A 27,189-nucleotide genomic window follows, 5' to 3' on the forward strand; every position below is an offset into this window, starting at 1 on the left:
GTCCATATAATCTAAATAGTGCTAATAGGACCTTAGTATAAATGTTTTAACTGTTCCTATAGTATTTAGATGAAGTTTGGTTTCTTGATTATAAGAGATTATAATATTCACATGTGTCCATTATGGACAGTTTACCCAAATGTGTCCCTCCCACCCCAACCCTTTCTAATTTTTCAGCCCTTTCAGCCTTCTGATTTTGTTTTTACTTTGTTTTATCAATTGTCTGGTATGAATGCCAGGCTTTATCAGAGAAATGTAAAGAAAAATCTCAAGTCTTTTTTGCCTTTTTGATAGATGAGTAGTTTTAAATTCTGGACTTAGACTATGTGACAATTATCTTCAAACATCAAAGGAAGGAGGATATAAAGCAGGATTAGAATTAAGAAAAAGTGCTATCCACTTGAAAATTCACCTTCTTTTCCCACTACTATGGTTCTTTCTCTTTGTAACTGCGCGTGCAACAGCTTGCAAGAATGGATAGTAGTGCTAGCAGCTGTAACAGATGAACCCAGAAAAATCAGTCTTATTCACTTAAAGCACAGTTGATGGTAGGAATGATTGGTCGTAGTGGTCTGTGTATGTATGCTCCATGCAGTCATTCAGGAACCCAGGCTGACAGAGACTCAGTTTCATTAATCAGATCTCAGCTCCATGGTCACACTTAACTGTAGAGGAGGCTGAGAAACAGGGTTCTACTAAGGAAGAGAAGAGCAAGTTTGATTACTAACTACATAATGGTCTCTGCCTTACCCAAAGATATTGATTCTGTCTAGCTGTTCCCTCTCATCTTCCTCCTTTCCAGCCCATGTCTGAGTTGCTTATAAAATAGTTCAGGGGTGATTCCCACTTGCCATAAACAATTGGAAAAAACTTTTATTAGAGTAGTGATATTCATCCAGTAAACTTCTGATTTTTATGGTACAACCTTCAGGTTTCTCTAAGCACTCTGATTTCCTCTGCCTTAGAATCTTCTTATAGAGTACAGGGCATATAATGACCATATGTCACCCTGGGTTGTACATATAGATTTAGCTTCAGATTCACAGAATTGGGAATGTGACTCTTCTAATGTGATCAGGCTTAATGAAGTCAGTGATAAAAAGAAAAAAATCGGATCTCAATTCTACAAGTGTGGCCCCTAGATCAGCAGCATCAGGATCACCTAGTAACTTATTAGAAATACAATTTTCAGGCCTTGCCTCAGACCTGTTAAATCAGACTCTGGGAATGAGGCCCAGCAATCAGTGCTTTCTAAGTCCTCTAAGAGAATATTCTAGAACCACTGGTCTAACTATTTCAAGTTGAGTTAGAGAACTTTGGAAGCACTTTGTTTAAAACATATAGAATCTTTTTTATATTGCTATGAATTAAGAGTGAGATAAAAAATTTATAGAATGAAAAAGATTGCTGCTAAGAGCCCTGGGAGGGGACTAGGGCTGTAGCTCAGTGGAAGAGTGCTTGCTTAGCACACATGAGGCACTGGGTTCGATCCTCAGCACATTAAAAAATAAATAAATAAAACAAAGGTATTGTGTCCATTTACAATTAAAAAAAAAAAAAAAAAAGAGCCCTGGGAGGTCGTGAGGGCAAATAGTTTTCAAATGCGTCATACACGGAAATCTGAAGTTCTATTAAGTATCTCTAGGGATTTCCTAAAAGAAAATATATTCATATATGTGACTGATGACTGCTAATTTAACCAGCTAGGATCTGTCTGCAAAAGAGTTGGAATTCTGTATCAGGAGTTTAAGGGCTGAGTCAGTATCTTATTCATCGTTGTATCTCTGTTATCTCCTGGCACAGATACACAATAAGCATTCATGCATTCATGATAAATCAATGAAAGGATGGAATAGCCATCTCATGTATTCAAGTTCCTGAGTAACTTTGACTTTGAGTAATGTTCCAAGCTTACTTTTTTAAAGATCACATTTGGATCATATATTCATATATACTTTTTTTTTAAAGAGAGAGAGAGAATCTTTTTTGTAGATGGACACAACACAATGCCTTTATTTTTATGTGGTGCTGAGAATCGAACCCGGGGCCCGCCCATGCTAGGCGAGTGCTCTACCGCTGAGCCACAATCCCAGCCCCACATATATACTTTTAAGAATACTGACTGCCTTATGTATGTGACCAGCCAACCTCTTCAGAAGTTTAGGTTTTATCTAATAAATATTAAGAATAATGCCTCCAACTCTTCTGTGTGAGAAGGTGGGGAGGGGTGGCTTAAATGACTATAGTGCTTGCTTCATTTCTTGAAATGTTTATAAAAGATTTTACCATGTATTAACTCTTCCAGTGACCAACCCAGGAATTTTCATCCTTGACACTATTTTTTTTTTTTTTTTGTACCAGGGGTGCTTAATCACTGAACCCTTAAAAAAATATATTTTATTTACAGACAGGGTCTTGCTGAGTTACTTAGGAACTTTGTTAAGTTGCTGAGACTGGCTTTGAACTTGCTATCCTCCTACCTCAGCCTCCTGAGCTGCTGGGATTCCAGGCAGGCACGACCCACATCTGGCTATTTTGACACTATTGACATTTGGGGCTAGGTTATTCTTTATTGTGGAGCTGTCCTGTGCACTGTAGGATGTTGAGCAGCATTCATGGCCTCTACCCACGAGATGCCAGTAACATCACCCACTTCCAGTTATAACAAACAAAATGTCTCCAGATACTGACAAGTGTCCCCTAGGGAAGAAAATTGCTCAGGTTGAGAATCACTTCTCTAACCTAATATTAATATGGTAAATTTCTGCATTTCATTCAGAGCTATGGAAACAAGCTTCAAGAAGGAGCATATGTTGTTCTACATCTCTCTTTAACTCATTGGTGAGGCCTTTGGCAGTGACAGCTCTATCTGTTTTGAAATTAACTAGTTCACAAACCTCATTATTCTAGGCCAGTTTTCTCCAGGGAACAATTTTATCTTTGGAGATGCAAATTCACAAACTCTAAACATCTTTTTTATACATGTCTTGTATACTGTTTAAGCTCTGAATTCCATTACTAGGCATTTTTATTTAATAGTTTCTAAATAATTATAGACTGGCTAAAAGAACTCTATAGAAGCCGTAATATGGAGTTAGCAACTAACGGAATGGTTATTTGTTTCATTACAATATTTTAAAGAATTATTTAAGTAAAAATCTAAATGAAATGTAATAATTGTCTTTATTACATCCTACTTCAAGGTTCTGTCCCTGGAAAAAAATTCATCACTGCTTCTGGAATTTACTTCCCGGTATCTAAGGAATATGCTAATAATTCTATTTCTGAGTTTACTTCAGATATTATCTATTTTAAAATTATTTTAACTTATCCTCACTTCTGCTCCTCCATATTCTCAATATATTACAATTTTTGTTTAAATCATCAGTGATTAAATGATAAGTTGATAGTGTATGCTGACATCCTTATTGACACCTTCATGCTAATGTCTCCTCTCTTACTATACCTGTGGGTATATATTTTAAACTTTTATTTTTCTTTTTTCCATTTAATGGTCTTTGGAGAGTGAGAAGGGATGAAAGCAAATGGCCATAACACATTTGACAGAAATAACAGGAAACTAAAATTATTTCTAAAAACTGTAAATGATTACATAAAGAATCTCAAAATTTTACTTTAGAAGGTAGAATCCTATTTCATTCTCACCTCTTACATTTAGCATAAGTGACAGCAAGGCATTTTTTTTAAACTTAAGAAAAAAGTATAAAATCTGGTTTTTAATTTTTCTGAAATATAGTCTTCTAATTTCTTTCATTATTAACACTGAAAAATCAGGATCATCAAGAAAGCAAAAACAGAAGATTAGAAAAGATAACCTATTGCCATGACACATTAAAAAAAGATACTAGGTGAAAAGTAACATGTATGTAATGAAGCCTCCAATTTGGAAGTTGAGTCAAACAGTTAATTACTAACAAAGATGGCAACCATGTTTCTTTTTTGTCTTTCACAGTGAATGCACAATTAGCACTTAATGCTAAGACTGGGGAATAAACCATCTATAATCTACTGAAAAAGACCATCTGCTTCTATAAATTTTGTTCTCATATACTTGCCAAAAGAAGAGAACATATTAACAAAATAATGGGCCCTGCACTGTTAATTGCTAGGTTGTTTGCAGTTGTGCTGTTGCTATTAGAATTTAATAAGCCATTCCTTCTGCTAAATTAATAAGCAGCCAAGATTATGTAATAGCTGCTTTCAGCTGCTAATTATTTTTCCCATAATTCCTTCCCCTTTCTACCCCACCCCCACTTTTTTTGGCTAGGAACACAGAGATGAGGCTGCCAATATGTCATCAGCATATCTCGCGTCCTCATTTTCAGAGTCACAGACCAACATTAGGAGCATAACCAATGAGTTTAAACTCGGAGGTGTCTATCTCTGGAACCTTGAGGACATGTGTTTTGTACAGAAAAAGAAAGAGCATTTGAAACCAGAGGGCGAATTTTCATTGCATAGTATTAGAGCTATCTTTGAATTGGTTAATGGTATCTATTTCATGTAGTAAGGGAGAAAAAGGACATTAGTAAGCACCTTTAGGGAACGTTTGGGCAGAGAGCAGGTAAAAATTTAGGCAGGGGGCCTAAAGAACTATAGAGATACAGCCCTGTGCTTTCAGTCTATCATTTTTTAAAAATAGCTTTCAGTATAAATTAATCATACATGTTTTAGGAAACTTTCCAAGCAGCATAGTAGGACTAAGAAGGGAAGGTATTATACATTTTTTATTTTGTCAAACCAGTGCATTAAAAATATCCCAAATGCCTTCAAATCCCTATTTTACATCATCTTGGTTTTATAGACATTGTAACACAAAATGAACATAATCTCTAATATAGGATATCTTTAAATTGATCAAATTCACTTTCATGAAAAAATTAGTATTTCTTTTATACTTTAGGCCATTAAAAAAATTCTGGCGACCATGTTTAGTAACCTCCACAAAGAGGGAATAACCCAACAAAAGCATTTTTCCAGTTCCCTTTGTAAGAACCTAGGTGACTGGGGTAATGAATAGTATTCGACATGGGAAACCCGTGGCTGTTCAAGCAAGGTCACCTAATCCTGTGGGTCCCCCCTCCTTTCCTTATCTATAAAAGATGAGTTTAACTAGATGATTCATCCATTCTATCATCCAAAAAAAAAAGCATTATCCATTATGTGCCCAGAACTAGCTCAGCATTTTGGCTCTTAACAAATCTACCCTTTAATAGTCTTATTAACTCACATTTATGTTGTTACATACTAGGCAGTTAACCAGGTTAGGAAGCAAAATGAATAAAATCCAAGATGTGCAAATATAGGCTAATGGGCATGTAGGTGAAAGAGGGGCTTGTGCTTACAGGGTTTTAGGGTGAGGCTTCATAGATGTGACATTTGACAGGAAGGACATGCCAGGCAGAGCAAGTCGTCGGCAAGGCTAAACTGGAACCCAGGCGGCTGGTGGGGGCGACCCTGTGTAAAGGAAGCGGGATCTCGAGGATTCCGTCTAGACTTTTCAGCCGAGAACCGACAGTAACTCATCCAGTCCACAGCGAGGAATGGGCGAGGCAGCCCATAGAAGAAACTCTTGCGATGCTTGGAGGGAAAGTGTCTGGGCTAAGGCTGTAGCAATACGATGTGAAGGAGGGGCCACGTGCACCAGCTCCACGAAAGAGCTGACTTGTTTTCCCCAGAGTTGCAGCACTCTCTCCTCTCACCATCATCACCGACCGTTACACCTCCCATGCCACCATCTCGGGGCACCGGGAGTCTTCGGAGCTCGAACTTGGCTGTTTACTGTCCGGACCTTCCCTACCCTGCACCACCGGGTCAACTAAGGGCGCCGCAGAACCCCATCCTCCCGTCACTAAAGAGCCGGGACAACCGCCCGCGCGCGTCCCGGAGGCACAAGCATAAGTACGCAGGCGTGCCAGCCGCGGCAGAAGCCGCTTCCGGGTCACGTGGTCCAGCTTCCGGTTATAACCACGCCCCCAAGCGGAGAGATGGCCAATCGGCTACCTCAGACTACGCGGTATCTGTGCTGCCTACAGAGCCGTTGGCTACGGCTGAGCGCCTTCCCGCGCGTCGCCCAACCTGCCCCTCCTCTCGCCTCAGCTTCGACTCCTCCCTCGTCCAGCCCCCGGGGCGGGGTCTGTTGGCTCGCCCTTCCCTCGCTGCTTAAGCCTGCCCTCCTCCAAGCGGGTCCCCTCCCCACAGCACCACGGCTTCTTTTCCTCAGCAAGGCGACAGGGGCTTCCCCTCAGCCGCCGCCGCCCCCGCCGGCCGAGCTCCGCCGCGTCCGCGGCCAGCGGCCGCCGTAAGTCCCGAGGGACAATTGGAGGTGCTGGGGATGGGAAGAGGGAGGGATGGCTGGGCGCGCCCCCCGCCGCCCCGCGCACGCCCCGACGACCCCACCCCGCGCCCGCCTGGCCCGCCACTGGGGCGCCGCGCCCCGCAACTCACTTCTCTCCACGTCCGCGCCCCGCACACTACTCTGCGCTGCGTTTGGATGCGGGGGCCAGTCCTAGGCTCCGCGGGGGCCCCGCGGCACCTGTGGTTCGAGAATCGACTCAAGTTTTGCGGGGCGTTTTTGGGAGGGGCCGGGGGCGGCGGCGGCCGAGGACTCTTGGCGCCCCCTGCGCGGCGGCGGATGCCATTGTCTGCACCGCTCCTTGCCTGTCACCTCGCCCGTGCTTGGTCAGTGATGGAGTGTGGCCCCGGGAGTGGGGGTGGCATCGGAGACGGCGGGACCCAAGGAACGCTGGACCCAAGCCCACTCCAGGGTTGAGCCCATTGTTTTTGACACCAGTCTCGAGGAATTGTAGTGCCCTGTGATTTGTGGCAAAAATCAGAGCATTGGTTTTTAAAGAGAGGAAAAGGAATACTTGTGCCTTGCTGCCAGGTTTCGCCCCATGTTAGCGCATGATTTATTTTAAGGGGGATACATTGTTTCTTCGTCCGACAAAGTGCTGGGGCGGTTACAGGACCCTGCTACAGACAGCCGGGAACCCATACTGTATTTTTCGAAAGCAAACGCCCACCCCTCCTGGCTACCAGGATCTGTGAACACAGGGTCCATTCTTGTCCAAGTTTTGGTAACGGGTTTGCATAACTGCAGTTGATGCTTCACTTGCTGTCCCTTCGAATGCCGCTATCTTCAGGACTTATATGGGAGGCACTTTGATACCACTGAATAAATATCTGTGTGTCTTGTGCTATGGAAGCTTTTTAAGTAGAGTAATAAGCTAATTTTAACTTTAATAAAGTTAAATTGCCAAGTCATAAATTTCCAGGTATCTTGATGCCTTTTTGCATTATCGCAAAAAAGCAGCAATAATTTCTTATTGGAATTTAGATCCCATTTTATTCTGTTGGTTGTGTAAATTCCCCCTCCCCAGGTTCAAATTCAAGATGGTGTGGTGAATATTAAGAGTCAAGGCTTGAATCTTACTCTCAGTGGCACTGTTAAAGGCACTTATAAAGGTTAAAAAAAAAATGAATACCTATCTGAATCCTACCTTTAAATAAACTTTGTAGAAACAATACTTACCGTTTGTAGTTAAGATAACCAGTTGAATTTAAAAAATCTTGGCTTTAAAAGAAAATGTACACCGATCAACAGACTTGCAAGTTTCAAATAAATCCATACAAATTAGTTTAAGTATAAAATATACTAGAATTTGGCATCTACTTCATCTGTAAACGCTATTTTTTGTTTTAAATGAAGTATTTCATGTATTGTCCGAGGATGTATAACTCTTATTTTTATCCTTTTTAAGGTTTGCATTCTCTTCCATAATATTAATAACTCAGTTCTTAATTGTGTACGTGTTTGTGGTTTTTTTGTTTTTTTTTTAATGAGAAGAAAACATAAACTTCAAATCAGGCTTTTATTAGGAAAAATATATTTATGCGATCCTTTTTTTAGTTAATATTTTAGATCATTATTTTGCTTAAAATATGCTAGCATAAATTGAAGAGAGCATTCTAAATGATAAGCAGTTTGTCTGCAAGTAATTCAGCCTGGAACTAGAATGGCCTCGGGGTGAAAAACAGTAGATCTCCTGTTTATTCCGAATGTACCTAAACCAATTGATGTCTATAGTTCTCTTTTGATGCATGGTAAGGCAGTGTGGAATGTATAGTATGGGTAGAAAATCGTTTCTTAAATTACCAGAGCTATCTTTTTCTTAAAAATTTCACTCTATCTTATTACTTGTTTTTCTTTTTATACACACGTTTCCCTCCAAAGATAGTGTGGTGAATATCGTATGTGGTCACATATATGTGGGTCAAGGTGGGATGGGAAGGGAAGATTTGCATCTAAGTAGTAAGATCTTTCTAAAATAATTTTCTGCTATTTTAACTGGCATAAACATATTGATGACTGCTAATCATTTGTCAGTTAAACACCTATCCCTCAAAGGTTCTCTGAGAAACATGTAATCTTATAACTATTGACTCAAAGTATTGCATTTAATATTGATTTTCTTATTTATTTTAACAGATGCAGTTTATGTTGCTTTTTAGTCGTCAGGGAAAGCTTCGACTGCAGAAATGGTATGTCCCACTGTCAGACAAAGAGAAGAAAAAGATCACAAGAGAACTTGTTCAAACCGTTTTAGCACGGAAACCTAAAATGTGCAGCTTCCTTGAGTGGCGAGATCTGAAGATTGTTTATAAAAGGTATAATTTTTAATTATCAGAAAGGTGGGATAGCAGAATGAAATGATAGGTCTTTTTTTTGGGGGGGGGGTACAGGGGATTGAACCCAGGGGTGCTTTACCATTGAGCTACATCCCCAGTCCTTTTTATATTTTATTTTGAAACAGTGTCTCATCAAGTCACTAAGGCTCACCTCAAACTTGTGGTCCTCCTGGCAGTCTCATTGGGATTACAGGTGTGCATCACTGCACCTGGCATTGGTCATTTGTAATAGGGAAGTTGCAGACTTTTGAGCAATAACATTTATAAGTAATGATCAATAAATATTTAAATGAAATAGGTTTAAAGGAAAGCTTTTTATTTTAAGATAACTGCTGTTTTAATGAGTTACCCAGGCCAAAATGATACATAGGGAAATCATCTTTAAACTAATTATATAATTAAAGACATAAATGATTAGTCATACTCAACCATCTTTTCAGGAAAATTCAGTGAATTCAGGGGCAAAAAGAATCAGTATTTTAAATTACATGAGTAATTCTCTGAATTTAGGCAAGCATAGATGAGAGTCTAATTCCCATGAATCTTTATAAAATAATGACTAATATTTAACATGCCTTGTATCCAACTCTTAGAATCTTATAAACATCTTGGCTACATATAGACTTTTGCAATTATACAGATGTCTAAAAATTTTATGTATGTATAGGATCTGTTTGTTAATAGTATTTATTAATTTGAATTACACTTGTTGCTGTGGTGAAGGTGTTCTTAGATATGATAGATAATTTTGCCAAAGATAGGTTTCTTAAAATTTGGTAATTTTTTTTACACTGATATTTTAAAAAATGCTTTATATCTTTATTTTACTGGTATCTGAAGAAACTCTTTTGAGTATCTTAAATTTTTAGGATTGTTCTAAACAGGTTTAATGAAATATAATTTATTTTTTTACAGAGTATATTTTAAAGGAACATTATTTGCTTCTTCCCCATTTCTGTTCCCTTTTGAATAATTTACTGAATTTAACATTAAAACATTTCTGCATATAAAAAAATTCTCTTGTATGGGGAGTATACAGTGAAGTAACAGTATGGAATGCCATGAGGGTAGAAGAGAAGTCTGTTTTTTCTCTTTTATACTCCAAGTGTGGATGGTTTTTTGTTTGTTTGTTTCATTTTGTGTGTGGAGGGGTGGGTGGCAGGGAAGGAAGTGGCCATTGTAGGACAAAGCGAGTTTCTTAAATACTGTAGACTTCTTTTTATTTCACAATGAATTTAATCATTTAATCATGTTTGGGTGATTTTTGTATAGTGTTGGGTTTATAGTTGTTGAGAAAAGATTTTAGAAAAATCATAGCACTTGAGATCTGGGAGATATCTTAGAATAATCTAGTCAAGTACTTTTTTTATTTTTTAAGCTTTTTGACCCAGGGATAGAGTCTTAAATAAAACAAGCAGAAATGAAACTGCTCTTGTGAAATCACAGGTATCCCATCACCCTGCTCACCTGGCCTCTACTCTTTGCACAGGAAACCGAGCTGAATTTGAAAAATAATGATATTGATCAAATTTCTATTGTATTAAAACAATATATTTGGGAAAAGTGACTTGTTGGAGGTCATATGCTGCTGGGGGTGGGGGGTGAAATTTAAATTTCAAGTATGGAGGCAAAGCTTTTAAATAGGAGTGAAAAAAGATTAGGTGAGCTTTTTTTAAGAGATTGAAGAATGACAAAGGGTCGGGGGAGGACAGGGACTGAAACTGGCACCTGCAGGATCTGTAGGAGACTGCATAATAATAAAGTCCTGAACCCAGAGGCTTGTAAAGGAGAGCTCTTACCTAGGGAAGTTTTATCAGACTTGGTCACACCTAGAAGTGGGGAGGACTGCCAAGGAATGGGAGAAGTGGGGTGATCTTCACATTTCTAATTTGGCTGATGGGATGAATGGTAAATTAGAGAACCCAGCTAATTTTTAGACAAGTTGGTTTTGAAATGTCTCACTTTCTGGTGGGTTGTGTTGAGCATAGGCATGGAATTCTGGGGAAACTTAGTGTTACATATCCATCCTTCAAGTGGCAGGCATAGGGTAAGTATTAGGTCAGTAAAGTCAGGGAAGCAGAGTGAATTTCAAGAGTAAGATCAACTAATGCCAGATGTCACATAAAATTCAATGAAGGTGAAGAAAGAATCCGGTAGATTTTGTAGTAAGCACTTTATAAAATTGCCCTCTGCCAGAACATTTTGAGTGGAGTAGTAGAGACAGAACTCTTGATGTAATGGGGAAAGAGTGAAGAGGTAGAGTAATTTAAATAGCACATGGAGACTATTTTGGGGAGCTTTGCTGTGAGAGAGGTGGTAACCACCCCTAGACATAGGAGTTGGGGACAGGATTGAAAAAAGGTGTGAGAGGCTTAAGCTTATTTTTAGATAGGGGAAGGAGTCCCCCGTGTGGAGGAGGAAAATACCAGCAAGGGACTCAAGCCTATGAATGGAATAAAGGAATAAAAGGAATAAAGGAAAGAACTGGTTGGTGTTCCTATGCGTTCCACTCAGCCTGTCCCTATTGGGCCACTTCTTTTTCTTAAAGTTATAAAGAATATTTAACCTGACTTTAATATTTAGATCAATACTCCCTTAAGTAAAAGGTGAGCTTAACAAAAAACAAACAAAAAAACGTAGCTTTATTGAAATAATCATGTACAAAACATGGATTTTTTTTTTTTAAAGAGAGAGAGAGAGAGATTGAGAAAGAGAGAATTTTAATATTTATTTTTTTTTTTTTAGTTTTCGGCGGACACAACATCTTTGTTTGTATGTGGTGCTGAGGATCGAACCCGGGCCGCACGCATGCCAGGCGAGCGCGCTACCACTTGAGCCACATCCCCAGCCCCAAAACATGGAATTTATAATCTGTTTTTCTATATACTCCCCCATTTCATCTTCTTACCACCTCATATATTTTTGTTGATATTATCAGGTGATTTGATTTCATTGCTCTACCTGGATGAAAAAGCCTTTTAAACCAGAGAATTACTGCTTAGCTCCTGAGAAATTCTGAACAGGCACTTTTTTTTTTTCTTTTTTTTTTGTATTAGTGATTTAACCCCTCGCTTTGCACTAGCACTCTGCCACTGAGCCATGTCTGCAGCACCACCAACCGTTTTATTTATTTTTTTAAATTTTTTTTACCTTGAGACAGGGTCTCTTTAAGTTGCTCAGGCTGGCCTGGCACTTGCAATCCTCCTGCTCCAGCCTCCAGAGTAGCTAGATTTATAGGTATGCATCGCCATTCATTGTTGTTCAATTGCTGTTCAAACAGCTCTTTTGCTGTTCATATCAGCAGGGGTTTTTTATGTCCTTTTTGTTAAATTGGGCCATACACATTCTTCATTCCAAGTGTTTGGCATATAGATTTCCCTTTGGGGAGGGGAGCTGTAGGGGAGATAAGGAAAATATAGCTGAAAAGAGAGACTGAAAATCTGAGGACCTGAATTGTCCATTTGTGCTATTAGCTAGTTTTGTGACTTTAAGCAAGTCACTTTGCCTCTGTTTCCTCATCCCTAAAATAGATACTCTTAAAGATCTCTTGAAGACAGAATATTGTATGTTTCTGATTCCTATTTTATGCAGCACTTTATAAAAGAGACATTGGATTAGTCTTCTTAAATTAATTTAAAAATATGTTCATGCATTACTAGCTTGAGAATTTGTTAAAGGGTACTTATTGATTTTCTTTACTAACAAAAGAATTCTTAATGACATACTAGTGGGTATTGAGAATAGTTTAGCTACATTCACCCATAGTCAGCTGATAATTTAGCTGACTGCAGAGAAGTCATGTGTTTGAATATAAGAATAGGCACTTTCAGATGTTCTCTGAGTGCCAGTAATTAGAGTAAGCCTTAATCCACCGTACTAAAAATAACCAAACATACCTTTCTTCTTACTAGTCTATTATTAATTTCACTTCAGATTTAGACTTACAAATATGTACTAAGAGAACAAAATGAGCTCATTATTGAATTTTAAAAAATGTTTTGTTTTTTTTTTTTTAAACCAATTGGATTTTAAAAATAGGGAAAACACTTCAGGTTTTCTTGGTAATCTTTTACTAAAATCAGTATGACATTTTTTAGTTCTCTCCTTTGAAGCTCTTAAAATACTGCTTTGAGCATAGTTTAATTTTTACCAGGTGCAGGTTTATTTTAATACGATTGCTGGCTATGGTTTTTAATGTAAAATTCGGCTGTGGGGTCAAATTGCTGTACCCAAGCCTGGATCTCCTATAAACTCAAGCAATAATAGTATCTCTGGTAAGGTAGTGAAGATTAAAATGGTAAAATATGCGGAAGCCTTAGCTAACATTTAGTGCCTCATTTAGAGTGAGGACTCGAGTTTGGAGCCAGACTTCTGTTTCTTCCTTCTTTAAACTTTCTGAAAAGGCTTATGATCCTGATAGCTTTCTGTTCATCTGAAAAAAAGAATTTATTAAATTTTGTGTGTGTGTGTGTGTGTGTGCGCGCGCGCACACTTGCTGGGGATGGAACCCGTGGCGTTGTGCATGCAAAGTAAGCACTCTACCAACTGAGCTACATCCCCAGCCCAAGAATTTATTAATTTGACAGCTTCTTTTACATTCTTTTTTTAAAAAATATTTATTTTTTAGTTGTAAATGGACATAATATCTTTATTTTATTTTTAATGTGGTGCTGAGGATCGAACCCAGTGCCTCACACGTACTAGGTGAGCACTCTACCACTGAGCCACAATCCCAGCCCTCTTTTGCATTCTTTCTTTTTAAAGAATTTTTTTTTTAATATTTATTTTTTTTTAGTTTTCGGCGGACACAACATCTTTGTTTGTATGTGGTGCTGAGGATCGAACCCGGGCCGCACGCATGCCAGGCGAGCGCGCTACTGCTTGAGCCACATCCCCAGCCCCTCTCTTTTGCATTCTTAATGAAAGTAAACATTTAGAGGGCCAGGGATATATTTCAGTGATAGAACACTTGCCTTGAATGCACAAGGCCCTGGGTTTGATCCCCAGTACCCAAACAAAAATTTTTTAGATAGTGTTGGTGGGACTTGTTCCTCTTTTTAAAAATATTCAATAGCTGGGTGTGATGGCACATATCTGTAACCCTAGAGGTTCCAGATATTGAGGGTAGATGGATGGAAAGTTTGGGGCCAGACTTTATTGAGACCCTCTGTCCAAAAAAAAAAAAAGAGGTGGGAATGTAGCTCAGGGGTAAAGAGCCTCTGGGTTCTATCCCTATTACCAAAAAACATTATTGATTGGTGTTTAAATTCATGCTTCTGAATGATTTCTATAATTTCAGACCTTTGACTAATATTTAAGTAAATAAGGATCTTAAGTATTTGTAAGAGGCAGTACTGTAGATAAGGAGTAACGATGGTGCAGCCATTAGATTATATAACACCAGCATTGAGGAAATCTTGAAAATAAGGAATTTTACTCGAAATTATTAGTAAATGCTGTGTAATAGGATTATTTGGTATTCTGTTCACGTCAGCTAGCATAGCTTGTTTTAATGTACCATTTTTATGTGAGTCCTTTTAATCTTTAGTTTTTTCTTTTTCTTTTTCTTTTTTTTTTTTTTTTTAAGCTTTATTTTTATATGGTGCTGAGGATTGAACCCAGTGCCTCATGCATGGTAGGCGAGTGCTCTACCTCTGAGCCACAACCCCAGCCCCTTTAGTTTTCTTAATTCAGGGAATGTTATTTATCATTTCTGTGAATTTCTCCAAATTCAAAGTTCTACTAAAGAGCATGGATTAGGAAGAATTTAGAGTTGGAATATTCCTTTGCTTTTTGAACAGATGATCAAAAACAGGGTAATGATGGGAAAGAGAGACATCATTTGTTAAAGTTGGAAGCCATGCCTTGTTATGTCTTCATGATTGATTCCCTTCAGGATGATAAACAAATACATTCAGATGCCTACTTTATGTGACTACGGGAGACCCACCATTTTAAATAGTTTTCAGAAAATGGAAGTTAGGGGGCTGGGGATGTGGCTCAAGCGGTAGCGCGCTCGCCTGGCATGCGTGTGGCCCGGGTTCGATCCTCAGCACCACATACAAACAAAGATGTTGTGCCCGCCGAAAACTAAAATAAATAAATAAATATTTAAAAAAAAAGAAAATGGAAGTTAGGTAGAAGTTAGGACATGCAAAAAGACATGATGTAAGACAGACGTTATTACCCTATATACATGTGTGATTACACTAGTCGTGTGACTATATCATGTATAGCTAGAGGAATAAGAAGTTGTGCTCCATTTGTGTACAATGTGTCAAAATTAGTTCTGTCATGAATAACTCATTAAAACAAATTTAAAAAATAAATAAATAAATTGGAAAAAATGAAGACATGATACGAATGACAAAGGAGTCTAGTGAAAGGGTTAAGGACCTGGAGTTAAGGAGGGAGACCAGTTTCTTGTCACAGTAGTTTTCTGGGCTTCATTGATTGTTGTTTTTTTGTGTGTGTGTGATCAAAGATGATAGTACTTGCTGTTGAAAAGATCCAATAAGGGGCTGGGATTGTGGCTCAGCGGTAGAGCGCTCGCCTAGCACGTGTAAGGGCCTGGGTTCGATCCTCAGCACCACATAAAAATAAATAAAATAAAGATATTGTGTCCAACTACAACTAAAAAATAAATATTAAAAAAAAGAAAAGATCCAATAAGATAAAATGGTTTTGATAATATTGAAATTAGTAGTGTTGTGTAAATAATAGGTTGTTTTTATACTGAGCAGGGACTCATTGAATCTTAAAACTGAAGTTGTGTATGTTTTCTGTATATTATTTCACATTATACTATAAGCAGTAATTGCCTGTCATATTTTCTAAAAAATAATAAGTGCTCCTCATTGAAAAGTACAATCTAAACTGAGACTTGTTTAGAATATCTTAGGTTTTTATTTTCTTTCCTTTCAAAAGCTTTAAGTACACTTAAACCATTTTGAAATGTTCATTTAATCCTCCCTAAAGGACTTGTTATGCCTCAAGGTAAGTGTGGTTTTTTGGGATCAGGCATAACCCAGTTCCATGTGCCAGAATCCTGATTTGGAGGAGAGTAAGTGTCCCAGCCTTATTCTGTCTTCTCAGGTAAAGAATCTCCTCTTTAATTCAACAGTGTGGAAGTGGGAAAATTTGAGGATGAGTCTCAAGTTTCCCTTAAGTAATAAGAACTTTCTGTTCTATTTTTCAAACTTCTATAATAACTTGGAGCTGTCATTCTTTTTTTGTGGGGTGGACATTATTCCACAATCCTAGAAACCTCCTTTAATAAGGCTATTCTGTGCTATTAGAGGATAACAGTGGTTACAATTGCCTATAGTGAGTGATGAGAGGTTGTGACAAGAAGAGGGTCTTCAGGTTCTGTACTATTCTGTTCTGGGTGCTGGTACATAAATGGGTTCACTTTGAAAACTCATCGAGCTTTTATGGCTTGAGATCTTCTCTGTGTATATATTATGCTTCAGTAAAATGTCCAAGGCAATGACCTCATCTGACAATATCTTCAATAAGTCCTTCAGTTGAAAGATCTGTATTACTTGCTGTTTACTTGTAGTTTGAATTAATCCCGGTGTATTTTGCTCTAATTTAGTAGATTTTGTAGTCAGTAAAACCTGGGTCAACTGTTTTCAAATGTTCATAAAAAGGATACTGAAAGGACAAAGAGCAAAATCAGTTACTCTTTCTAAATGGTATGATTTTAGTGGTTTTTTTTTTTTTTTCTTTTTGCCTGCCTGTGGTTTTCAAAATATCTCATGCATTTATTACTTTTGTAGTCTAGGAGAAAAAAATTCTGTACTGTTGTAAGAAAAGAAATAAACATGCTTATAGCATGAGACCTTCCACAATAGAATATGAAAATATATTTAGAAAACATGATTATAGGGGTAACTTTTTTTCCACATTTGTTTTTTGTTATAGATATGCTAGTCTGTATTTTTGCTGCGCTATTGAGGATCAGGACAATGAACTAATTACCCTGGAAATAATTCATCGTTATGTGGAATTACTTGACAAGTATTTTGGCAGTGTGAGTATTTATTTTAGGAAATTGAATACCATCTCTCTCCTTTTTTAAAAAAAAATAATCTTTTTCTTAACAAGTTTATTATTTGCATATATTGGGGATTACAGGGAGAAAGCAATAATAACTTTTTCTCAGTTTGTCTACTCAGTTAACTTACAGGGTCATTGGCCATACAGATCTACTCATTTAATTATGATGGTTACAATGAGTTTTAAAATAGTACAATAGAAAGGACTTTGACTGCAAACATTAATATCATGGTAGTGCTTAGTGCAGAATTCAGATTTGGTTAGCAGTTTAATCACATAACCCAGGAAATAAGTATTTAAAGATCAGTTTTAGGAGCAGAAAATTACTAAGTTGCTCATATTGAGAGTATGCAGAGACATGTCTTATTTATCTTGTATGCATTGTTTTTTCAAGTACTTTAAAATTTGAAAATTATGCTTACTTAAATTAATGATGCTTAGTCAATGTGATTGCTATTTTTAGAAAGTTAAAATTGATTCACTTTGGTCAGATTTCTTTGGCTTGCTTAAGTTTTAACAGTTTGAGGGATTTTGTTTGTATTGTTTTTGTTTTTCAGGTGTGTGAACTTGATATCATCTTTAATTTCGAGAAGGCTTATTTTATTTTGGATGAGTTTCTTTTGGGAGGGGAAGTTCAGGAAACATCCAAGAAAAATGTCCTTAAAGCAATTGAGCAGGCTGATCTACTACAGGAGGTAAGTCACTTGTTTTCCTGACTAGGCACTAGCATGTTTTGCTCTTGCTAGGGAAGTCTCAGTCATCCTTCTTAGAGTTTCAGTAGTTACCCAGAGCATGCTTGGCATGTATTATCCATGTGCAGTTTATTGATTGAAATATGTGTCAGTCACATCAACTCAGTTATCTATGGATGGATGGTTCACTTTAGAGATGGTCTGTTGGTCAAGCTTATTTTTGATGGCCCAGTTTTGGACCCTACTAGGACAGACTATTATAAAAAGAGAAAATATTGGCTAAACCTTACAGCAAGTTGAGAACTCTCCATCCATTGTTTTGAATTACTTAAGACAACCAACCTCCTTTTTAATTGGGAGTTGACTGTGAGATTACAGCATTTTCATTCCAAATTGGTTCATATTTTCACCTCATATCCATTAAGTACAAATGTAGCCAAGCAAGTGGTAGGGATTTCCAATTAGACTTTTTGTAGAGCCCTCTAGTTTTATATTAATAAAGCTAAAAAGTATTCATACTTTGCTTTTCTTAAATAGCAAACCATGTTCTATAAATCTACTGTTTTCTCATCTTACCTCCATATTCCAGAACCATAATAACCCCCTTCCCTTTTTAATTACTTCAGTCATCCTGGGGTAACCATGCATGTATTTGATACTTATGTACTTTCTGTTTCTGAAATTTAAAATTTCATATTGATATAAGTCTACCTTTTTAAAAAAATTTAATGATAGCTTAATTCAGGTACTAAATGGAATTATGCCTTAGAGCCAATTGTGGTTTTTATCATATAGAAAGTTTATAACTTAAGAAAGGGTCAGTAAATAGAAAAAAACAATGTAGTGTGTTTTCATTAAGGCAGTTGTTAAGTGTGTGTATATGTACGTATATATAAAAAGTTGAATTTTTTTGATTCACAGGTGTATTTTACAGAAGCATTGAAAGTATGGTTTTATATTTCTAGCTTATATTAGCCCCTCATTGTGCATTACACATGTATTTGTCAGTTCTTGCTTTTTTTCAGTTACTAAAGGAGACTTTAAATTCAGTTTTTTAGCATTTCTATTTTTACAGAAATGGCAAGCTTTAAGGTAATGAAATGAGAGAAGATTTACTCTCTTTCTCCATTATAATTTCTTTACTATTGGCCTCTGGAAAGGAGGGAAATACTAGGGAAATCTACTGCAACACTTAGTGGTAGGGGTTGTTGAAAGCTGAGGTGACAACAGTGCCTTGTGCACCTAATTATCTTGTAGTTATCAAAAGAATAGTTAGGGTACCTGCAAAAGTGAAGAATTTGTTGGCAGTCCTCATACCATCTGCTGTTCAGTAGTAGAATGAGAACAGACCCTTTTCCTTCTGTGTACAGTTTGCCACAGTGATTATATTTGGAGATTTTTATTTTTAGCATCAGGTGTGCTGACTATAAGCATATATTATATGGTTGTAAAATTGGTTTTAAAGTTAGTACTTTCTTATTTTGCTGCTCACTAAACAAACTTAAATATTAGGTAGAATCCAGGATGAGGAATTGGGAATTTTTCATATTTGTCTTTTTCCTTGGTCACTTTTGTATTTCATTATTATGGACCTATATTCTGTTCTATCAAAACCTGGTATTTCTTCCAAGTTTTTCATCATTTTCTGATTAATTACATTTGCTTTAAACATTTAAAACATTTTGAAAGTTGTTGAAGTTCAGCTTCTTACTTTTAATGTTTTCCTTAGATGTTTAAGGCACTGATATCTCCTTGTGCCTGGATTATTATTTTTTTAATATTTATTTTTTAGTTGTAGATGGACACAATACCTTTATTTTACTTATTTATTTTTATGTGGTGCTGAGGATCGAGCCCAGGGCTTTGCATGTGCTAGCCGAGCGCTCTACCACTAAGCCACAGTCCCAGCCCTGGATTATTTTTTAAATGATACTGGGAAATTTTATAATATATGACAATGATGCTATGTTTAGCTTATAGTACTTAATATACTAGGAGATAAAAGCATTACTATAGGAGTATAATTCCTAATATAAATGCCATCTTTAGCCTCTTAGTCTGGGGATTTTTGTTGTTCATACTATCAGTGGTTAGAAATTTTTATTGACTATGTAGATATAAATAATATTTTTCAAATTATTTCTTGTTAGATTTATCAAAATGCTTAAATTTATGTTACCTATTTTGGTTTTGCTGTTTGGGGGTGTAGTATTCAATTAGTCAGTGTCATGAAGTGAATTTACTTCCAAAATTGTAAATATGGCTGTACGATACTTTATTCAGCCTTAAGTTTGTAGCAGAAGTTCTGATTATTTTAACCTAATTTTTAAAAAGTATTTATTTTTTTAGTTATAGGTGTACACAATGTCTTTATTTTACTTTATGTGGTGCTAAGGATCGAACCCAGTGCCTCACTTATGCCAGGCACTCCCTCTACCTCTGAGCCACAACCCCAGCTCTTAATCTAATTTTTTATGCATTGTGATTTTTCTGTTTAGTGTCAGGTCTTTTATTTGGGTTATTTCTAAGCTCTAAATCTTTCAACTTCAAATGAACTTATATCTGTTGGGCTTAAAGATAAATGAAATCACAGAATGATTTTGGTTTTTAGTTCTTTTTTAGCTTGTAAAATGTTTCTATCCTTAAGAATTAGATTTACCCAATTTATATGAATGTTACATAATTTAGATAGTCTTTCATCTTATAGGCAAACAGGACAGATTGTCATTGGCTCAAGTAGGTTGTCAGCATAAACATTAATAAGAATAAAACAAATGCATATTTAAATAATAATTGCTAAAATATCAGCATAAGTAATCAAAGAATAATGTTACCTTTTTCATTGTGGTTAATTACTTAGTAAACAAGGGATCATTTTTGGCATTTGTAGACTGAACTCTGTGCTTGTTCTTTTGGTATTTGGTTGTGTGAATACACGATTAGATTTTGGGGGGAAGCCTGGAAATTGGCCCATTTTCCAATTTTTAATGTTTGTTGGGAGTTTAAACATTTCATCTTAACATGCCACTGGTACTAAAGTTGACTCTTAAATTATTAAAGTATAACTTGTTGTGGTTGCTAAATTGGTAATTTATATATATATATATATATATATATATATATATATATATATATATATGGTTATGTATGTATATATGTATATATTGTTTTAGTTGTCAAAGACCTTTATTTTATTTATTTATTTTTTATGTGGTGCTGAGAATTGAACCCAGTGCCTCACACATGCTAGGCAAGCACTCTACCACTGAGCTACAACCCCAGCCCTATTGATAGATATTCTTTACAATGTTTGGAGTAACCACCCCCATACACATATATATTTAAGCCAGATTTTGGGGGGGGTGAAGTGGAGTATGATGATGCAGTTGGATTTATTTTATAAACACATACATGTATAATGACAAAGGAAATAATAGCATGGCATTTTTTTCTGTAAAAAATCAGCCACTTACCAGTTTTTCTCTGCTCCTTAATTTTATAGAGCCAAAATGAAGAATGGGGAGGTTTGTCTGAGGATATCTTATGATAAAGAGCAGTCTAAGGCTTTAGTCCCTTTGACCCCCAACTTATTTATTGGTAACTACTAAATTTACCGTTTTGTGGCATGGATAAAATGGGGTGCTATGCAAACACTGTTGCACGTGAGATGATTTAAAGTCCTTGCTTGATCTGTGAAGATCAAATAGTTAAATACTGGGCATTGGGCTTTAACCCTCAGCATTAGATGCATGATGGTGTTGATCAGCGCTTTGAGATGTGTGGAACTTTCTTTTTTATACTAACAGCATCGTTTTGAAATTTGTGATGGTTTTTCTTTTGAGCTTTGTTTGCTGTTGGTATCGTTTCTCACTGAAGTAATCTGAGGAAAATAAGTGAGGTACCAAAAGCAAGCATTATTATACTCATGAATTTGCTTCTACTTCAAGATGATCCACTTTATGAATAGATTTACTGGATTTGCAGATGTTTATCTGCCTCATTTAGAAAGTGGTACTCTATGGAGAATTACTGCTGCTAAAATTGATTTGTTTTAGTGCTGGGGGCTGCATGATATGTCTTAGTACTATGCTGTATCTGTGAAAGTAATAATTAATAAATCTGTGGGACTGCATAAAATGGAAAGGTAAGAATCTTAGGATAAAAAGTGATTTCTTTAAAAAAATGAGGCTTTTGTAACTTAAAATTATTTTAAGTAAATAAGGACTTTTTGAAGGATAACATTATACCTTTTAAATGAAGATATGAGTTATCTTAAAAATTACACCTTGCTAATTAAGAATATTGGGGCAGGTTAGTCAAACTCAAGAATATCTTAGTTGTTTTAAAAGAGGTAGATGCTTTCAAATATATATAATAATGCCATTTAACAGCAAAAAGTATTTTGATACAAATCCTCCTAGGATTTGTGTAGTATTGGACAACCTAAGACAGGCAGGGTCCCTAAGCCACAGGCTTGGTGTTTAATTAAACAGAAGTGGGGAGATGCTGAGAGCCACAGCAGAGTCAGAATGGCCCCTGGCATTTTGCCAGAAGTAATGGTTGAGAGGCGAGCCATTAAGATGATGCTGGATTGATTCAATTGTATATTAGACCTTTACTGTCCACCTCAGGGCTCCTGCTACTTTGGAGTTCTCCCGAGGATTGCCTGGGGAGTTCAAGTTGGTGGGGGAAGTTCCAGGAGAGGGAGTTCCTGTTGGTGTGTGGTGTGTCCCGAGAAGGCCTGTGGGTGGCCTTCAGGGAGTTCGGAAATAAAGTTTGTTCCTGCTTGAGTGGCTCTGACTTGTGCCCAGCCAGACTGCGGCAGATTTGCTTTAATAAGACAAACTCCTGAAATTCCTTTGTAATTATTGCTATTTATGTTAAAAGTTTTAAGCTTAAACCTCTTTCTTTTAAATTGGGCAAAAAATTAACAAAGCTATAGTCTTTTATGCCATCATATTTTAATTTTTCATATGTAATCTTAATTGGGGTCTACCAGAACCAATTGGTTACATTGATTCTTGAGATGGACAATCCAGAAGGGGGAATATACAGAAGGCAGAATAAATCTTGCCTTTTACTTTTCTTTTTTTGTAATGGGGATTGAACCCAGGGAACTTTAGCATTGAGCTACATCCCCGACCTTTTTTATTTTGAGACAGGGTCTTGCTAAGTTGCTGAGGCTGGCCTCAGACTTGTGATCCTCTTGCCTCAGCCTCCTAAGTCATTGGAATATTCCATGTTTGTCTCCACACCTGATTTACTTTTAGTAAGAAACACTTTGGCTAGTGTCCTTGGTTACTTGTTTCCATGTTGTAATCATTTTGTAGTATGTGATTTTTAGCCCTTTTCCTTTGTCTGATTTTCAGAATTTTAAGAATTATCCTCCCTGCTGTTTCTTTTCTAGCTTATTGTGAATCACTTCTTATTACTTTGGGCTATTTGTAATGATGTAAAGTTGGAATAACTTTGATCAAGTAAATTTGATCTTCAAATGTTTTTGACTAGAACCCACAGTAATACATTTTTATATCATAATAGTACATAACTATAAAAAATTATTGAATAATACTCTGGTTTCTTCTTTTGTAATCTCTCATTTTCTATTATATTCTATTTTTCTGTGTTTGAATGTTTATCCTGACTTACTAAATTGATTTCATGAGCCATAGGGTTGGGACCTGGAAAAAACACATTCCAAAAGGGTCAGTGGTGATTTTTTTTTTTTTTAATTGAATAGTACTTTCTGAAAAATTTAGATTTGAATTTTTTCTCTGACATTATAATTTCTTTTGTTTCCTCTGTTGCCTTTTTTAAAAAGTTAATTTCCATTATAGAAAAATGAGCAAATATAGGCAAACACAATTGAATATATAATCTTATCCCACCAACCAGATTAATTCAGTGGCTCTTCTCTGGTGGAGGTTGGGCATTTGTGCTCTCCCAAGGTCCGTTGAACTATGTGGACATACTTGTCACAACTGGTAGTACATTATTACTGATTTCTAGTAAGTAAAGAATATGGACACTGCTCACTATTTTGCAGTGCACAGGACAGACCCCCTAGCCCCCCAGAACCAGAACCAAGAATTATCCAATCCCAGTGTCAGTTCTGTCCAGGTTGAGAAAACCTGGTTTAATTTGACACCATGGAAGAAAAATCCCATTTACATTTATAGACTGCTACATTGTTTCAGTATTATACATAGTCCATAGTATAAATAACTGGCTAAGACATTAATCAAAAATGGAAAAGGAAGAGAAGAGAAAAAACCCTAAAAATTATGAAAGAAGAATATATGTGCTAAAAAACACATAAATGCCTATAAAAGTTATTCACCCAGATTATCTTTACTTGATAACCAGTGACTGGGAAGATAATCTGTGGTTGACTTTAGAACCTGTCCCACAGCAAGGCTTGTAGGATGTCACTATATAATCTAATTTCCTCAACAACAACCAAATCTGTTCACTTCTATTAAGGCAATTGAATTTTTATGTGGAAACAAAATTGAGTCTACCCTGCAGGCAGGCAGAACACTTTTGAATTTTCTGCCCATTTCCCCATCTACCTTAGGGATTTGATTATTTCTTAAAGAAGAATAGATTAAATGACCAGAATTTATACATATAGACTTTTCTTTTGTTGCGTAGTTAGACTTTTTGTTATTGTTCTTTTACATCCTCTTAGCCTTAAACAGTTTACTTAGTAAAGGTATTTTAGAGTTTGTGATTCCAAGAAAATTTTTTGTTTAGAAAGCCCTGATTGAATTTAGGTCATTTCAAGGCAAATACAATACAGGTAAACTAGAATAAGCTTAAAATATTTCTTTATAGTCTAAAATTATATTTGATAAGCTAATTTTTCTACCTTTTTTATTTAAAAAGTACAGTTAACTGCCAGAGAAAGTAATTTGTCCTTAGTATTTTATAGCTAACAGGTCTTAAACCAGCGTCTATAAGCTAACTAACTCTCATCATTATTTTCAAGACAAATGTAATAGAAATAGATGAACAGCACAACGGAAAAAGATAGCAAGGACATGAATAAGTAATTCACAAATAAAAGAAAAGGAAATGCAAATTAAAATATCAAGGAGACCTTTGTTTCTTCTTGGATTTGCAAGATAGACACTCTGGTGCCTCCTTGTGAGCACTTAACTTGTATTTTGTTTTGGAGGATTACTTTGGAGATATATATTAATGACTAAAAGCACACTATGCCATTTGACCCATTACTTACACTTCCAAGAATTTTATTCAGTGGAAATATACAAATGCATCAAGACGTGGCTCAGATATTAGATCATCGGAATGTACTCAAATGTCCATCAGTGGGAAATAGGTTAAAAAAATCACAACACAGTCATACATGAAGCTGCTATCATAGCTGTAAAAGAAATGAGATCATAGCTGAGTATTGCGGTGCACACTTGTAATTCCAGCAACTCAGGAGGCTGAGGCAGGAGGATTGCAAGTTCCAGGCCAGCCTCAGCAATTTAGCAAGATCCTATCTGAAAATAAAAAGGGCTGGGGATGTAACTCAGTGGTAGAGCACACCTGAGTTCCATCCCCAGGTATCCCCCCCCCAAAAAAAAAACAACTTCAAGACCAAATTTTCTGTGTAATATGGAAAGATACTAAAGGTATATCAAGTGAGGAAAATGACTAGAGGATAATGACTAACTTAAATGTTACCTCTGAAAATGTTTTAAAAATGTTAGAACTTTTTTAAAAATAAAAATAATGCTCCTGGGGCTGGGGTTGTGGCTCAACAGTAGAGTGCTTGCCTAGCACGTGCAAGGCCCTGGGTTTGATCTTCAACACCACATAAAAACAAATGAATAAAATGAAGGTATTGTGTCCAACTACAACTAAAAAATAAATATTAAAAAAAATTCTCCTGTGTGAATGAAAGAGTACACATTGTGTTGCTTCAGATAGTACAACTAGAGCAGAATTTACTAAAATAAAGCTTTAGCATATAAAGTACTTGTCTGCTCTTGGCCATTTTAGACAGTAACCATCTGGAGCAACCACATAGATCTTGCCTCTCATTGCCTAATAGTGTTAAAAAAAAAATCACTAGACTTTCTCAGTAATTCACAAATGCTCATGAAATAAGACTGACACCATGAGCCCTATCATTTAAAAGGTGCCTTATAAAGTGTTCCCAGTTCTTCTCTTTTTAAATTCATTGCTCAAAATAGATCTTAGTGACATTAGATACTCTCTGGCCCTTTGGGGCTTTAACCCATATAATAGGGTTCCAGAGTTGAACATAACGACTTTGCATGCTTTGCTACATAGTTCAATTAGGGGGATTAAAAAGGGCCATTGTGTCTTGAACATGAAGGACAAAGGATACAATAGTATCGTATAAATAATAAGTGAAGAAGCCCCTATACCAAAAATCTGCAGTAGATCAATAACTTGAAAATATACTTATTTATATTTGCTTTTCATTATATGTAAATTATTTCTTTTACCACCTTATATACTAGAATTAGGAGACTAGTCATTCAGCTTGGGTGTTAAGTACCATTAGTTTACTTCAGCGCTTCTCATCTCAGCAAGACTTAAGCCTGCAGATAATTGCTAGTTTACCAGTATTCATTATCGCTTCCCAGTTGGCTTTCCATGTGAGTCATAGCCTAGTATGGTGGATATCTAGGAAATTGAATGGTAAATGGGGTCGGGCTTTTCTTAGGAAGGTAGGCATTTTTTGGAGAACAGGTGCAATTTGATTCCTCTCTGTTGTTTGTCAGCCTACACTCCCACTACATCTGGTCCTTTTTGTACAGGATTGAGAATAAAATTATTCTTAGTGCAGAGGAAAGAAAAGATGCATGTATATAAAGGAGAAGGAGCTGATGGAAAGAATGGTGGCAAATAGGGATAAAGGGGAAAATGGACTGTTTGGGGAGGGAGAATAGGAATGGAATCAAAAGCATTGTTCTTGGACAAGAAGAGTCCTTATGAGGAAATAATGGGGTAAAGGTGTAGGGTTTTTTTTTTCCCCTTTATGAGTTGCATAAACAAAATTGAGAAAGTTGTTTTCTTGCCATGAGAGATGACACTGACATCATCTAGAGGAGAATGGTTGTGACTGGGGAGAAGGAGAAGGGTAGATGAAGTCAGTGTGGAGGGTTGGCAGTAGACTTAGGGTGCAAATTAGTGATGGGCAAAGGATTGCCCAGGATTGAAGGCCTATTTCAGGTTGAAAATAATACATTTGTGATCTTTATTCAAAAATTGTTTCGTCACAACCATTCTGTTCTTTATTCCTACTTAATTTAGTGTATTGAAAAGCTCATAGTTTGCTGAGTAGTGTACATGACTATTTCCAAAGGCACCCATGGGAACCGCAAGACAGTAGGCCTAGTCTGCATAGGGTCCCCTGTGTGCTGTGACATACTTTATTGTCAACCTCCCTAATCTTAATTGATTTTTATGTGACTCAAAAGATATAGTATGAAGGCACAGAATACTGCAGTTTATATTGAACCCACTATATTTTATTTGTATGCAAGAGGAAAAAATATTCTTGGTTAATTATTGGCATGTCTGTAGCATTTAGTTGAAATCAACTTCATGTTAACTGGTCATTAAGGTATTTACTTAGAGCAGAACTTTGTCAGACCCTGGCATACAGAACTGGGAAATTATTTAAAACACATTATCCCAACTTAAAAGTGATAAAAGAATGCTATTTCTTATACCA

The 27,189-nt window shown here is 36.6% G+C and overlaps 1 protein-coding gene across 4 annotated transcripts in view; it reads left to right on the plus strand.

Annotated features, from left to right (window-relative positions):
• The first annotated feature begins 6,188 nt into the window (after window positions 1–6,188).
• The window catches only part of Ap1s2 (adaptor related protein complex 1 subunit sigma 2), a 28,396-nt gene continuing 7,395 nt past the window's right edge, over window positions 6,189–27,189 (plus strand). For 2 of the 4 annotated variants that reach the window (XM_046424235.1, XM_046424233.1), the window contains exons 1-4: window positions 6,189–6,322; window positions 8,513–8,691; window positions 16,639–16,747; window positions 17,331–17,468. In XM_046424235.1, the coding sequence (XP_046280191.1) occupies window positions 8,513–8,691; window positions 16,639–16,747; window positions 17,331–17,468 (426 nt within the window). In that variant the 5' untranslated portion in view covers window positions 6,189–6,322. Of the gene's footprint in view, window positions 6,323–8,512; window positions 8,692–16,638; window positions 16,748–17,330; window positions 17,469–20,967; window positions 21,063–27,189 lie in introns of all 4 variants that reach the window. The other 2 variants (XR_006847140.1, XM_046424234.1) reach the window with 2 other exon arrangements.

Source organism: Marmota monax, unplaced genomic scaffold (assembly GCF_021218885.2).
Source record: "Marmota monax isolate L192 unplaced genomic scaffold, Marmota_monax_Labrador192_F-V1.1 WCK01_AAM20220418_F8-fsc00089, whole genome shotgun sequence".
In the NCBI taxonomy this organism is placed as follows: Eukaryota; Metazoa; Chordata; class Mammalia; order Rodentia; family Sciuridae; genus Marmota; species Marmota monax.